General features: G+C 54.3%; 1 protein-coding gene across 1 annotated transcript; it reads left to right on the forward strand.

The window, feature by feature from the left end:
• The first annotated feature begins 1,044 nt into the window (after nucleotides 1–1,044).
• Nucleotides 1,045–2,181, forward strand: LOC115284116 (melanoma-associated antigen B5-like). Its single transcript, XM_029930734.1, has one exon. The coding sequence runs from the start codon at nucleotides 1,061–1,063 to the stop codon at nucleotides 2,150–2,152; it is 1,092 nt and encodes a 363-aa protein (XP_029786594.1). The 5' UTR covers nucleotides 1,045–1,060; the 3' UTR covers nucleotides 2,153–2,181.
• The last annotated feature ends 6 nt before the right edge of the window (nucleotides 2,182–2,187 follow it).

The following is a 2,187-nucleotide window of genomic DNA, read 5'->3' on the forward strand; positions in this document are numbered from 1 at the left end:
GAAAGGGAGGGTGAGGGGAGAGTGGAGCAGGAAGGGGAGGAGCAGGGGGGCGGGCCAGGTTTTGGGAGGGGGAGGTGGGGAGGGTGCCAGCAGTGGAAGGATGACCAGGGTGAGTGGAAGGGGGCAGGGGGAGAGGGAGTAGGAGGGTACAGTGGGGAGGGGGAGGAGCAGCAGTGGGGTGTGGGGGGGAGGGGGGACGGGAGGGGAAGCAGGTGGGAGAAGAGCACAGGCAAGGGGGAGGCCAGAGGGGAGGAGGGGGAAACGGAGGTGGAGCAGAATTGGGGGGGGGGGAGGAGCGCGGGGGGGGGGAGCAGGGGCTGATGGAACAGGGAACCACTGGCCACTGAAAAACAGCAAAAAATCAGATCGCCACGTGTCCACTCAGGACTTAAAGTCTCAGGGCCGGGCAGCCAGGCTGACGCTCACCTTCACTTATTGATACCTAATCTGAGAAAGATCTTTAGAGTGAGGATCCCGCTACCAGTGAGCAGAAGGGAAGTGTACCAGGCACTACCTAGCGGCCCAGTGAGTGAGTACCCTGAATGAGAAATGAGGATCAAAACAGACCATAAAGGAGAGGACTCCACTAGCTCTCAGGTGGTGACCCCTAAGAGGGCCAGGGCGTAAAGAACTACTTTACTCCTTCCTCTGGGGTCTCTGGCTTTGGTTTGAGGTATCAGCGTACAGCGATAGAATAGAGGGGGCCCAGGACTTGTCAGGGTTGTCAGGATGATCCTCAGTGTAAACTGAGAAGACCACCAGAGCCCAGAACAGAGGTTCCCCACTGGCAGCCCCTGCTGCCACCCCAGTACACACCAGGAAGGGTTGGCACACTGCAGTCTAAGGTTGCCTCTAACTTCTTCCATAGAATTCTCAGGGGACAGACTGACTAGAACAGGAGCCTTGTGGGTTCCTGGAGCAGTGCCCTCTAGTAAACCTACAGAGGCAGCTTTGGTTAAAGCCAAGGTGGAATCCCGCTACTGAAGGTGCTTCTGTGACCCCATTCTCCTTCATCCAGGGGTCCGCATCTCCTGAACCTGTCCCCGACCAGAGTGCCATCATGCCTCGGAGTCAAAAGAGTAAGCACCGGGCTCGTGCGAGACGCAGCAAGGCTCGAGGTGAGGCTCAGCCCTGTGAGGATGCGAAGGCCACAGCAGCCGTGGAAGGGGAGTCCACTCCCTCCTCCTCTCCTCTGTGTGAAGACACTGCCCAGAGTCTGCCTACTACTGGGTCCAGGGGCACTTCTCAGCAGCGTGGAAGAGCAGAACCCACCCCCGCTACTTCTGAAGCCCTTGCTGGCACCAGATCTGATGAAGATTCCAGCAACCAAGGTGAGGAAGCGGAGAGCCTCAAGGATACCTCACTCTACAGTGAAAATGCTCTCACCAGGAAGGCTGTCTTACTGGAGCAGTTCCTTCTGCACAAGTTTAAGATGAAACAGGCGATTTTGAAGCCAGACATGCTGAGGATTATTGGCCCAAATTACGAAGAGCGTTTTCCAGAGCTCCTCAAGAAAGCTGCTGAGAGCATCGAGATTGTCTTTGGAGCCGATGTGCAGGAAATCGATTCAACTAGACAACTGTATGACCTCATCTGCAAACTCAGTCTCCCCAACAATGGGAGGGTGCGTCCTGGCAAGGGGTTACCCAAGACCAGTCTCCTGATGAATATTCTGGGATTGATCTTCCTGAATGACAACTGTATACCAGAGGAAGCCATGTGGAAGTTCCTGAGTATGGTTCAAGTATATCCTGGCAGGAAGCACTTCATCTATGGAGAGCCCCGGAAGCTCATCACCAAAGATTTAGTCAGGATGCAGTACCTAGAGTACCGCCAGGTGTCCAACAGTGACCCGCCACGCTATGAGCTCCTGTGGGGTCCGAAAGCCCTAGTGGAAACCACCAAGACCAAGATCCTGAAATTTTTGTCAAAAGTCAATAATAGCATCCCTACTGTTTTCCCAACCGATTATGAAAAGATGCTGCGGGAACAAGAAGAGAGAGCCGAAGCCAGAGGTGCAACCAGGGCTGGTGCTACTGTCAAAGCCCATATCCCTGCCAGTGTCATGGCCAGGCGTGACCTCCCACGTCTGATGAAATCTCAGGTTTCTAGACCTCCAGACAAGAAAATGCAACAACAGAGTAAGAATTAGATTATTAGCAAAGTGAAAGAATCTCACAGTAAAAT

The sequence above is a fragment of the Suricata suricatta genome, chromosome X (assembly GCF_006229205.1).
Source record: "Suricata suricatta isolate VVHF042 chromosome X, meerkat_22Aug2017_6uvM2_HiC, whole genome shotgun sequence".
In the NCBI taxonomy this organism is placed as follows: domain Eukaryota; kingdom Metazoa; phylum Chordata; class Mammalia; order Carnivora; family Herpestidae; genus Suricata; species Suricata suricatta.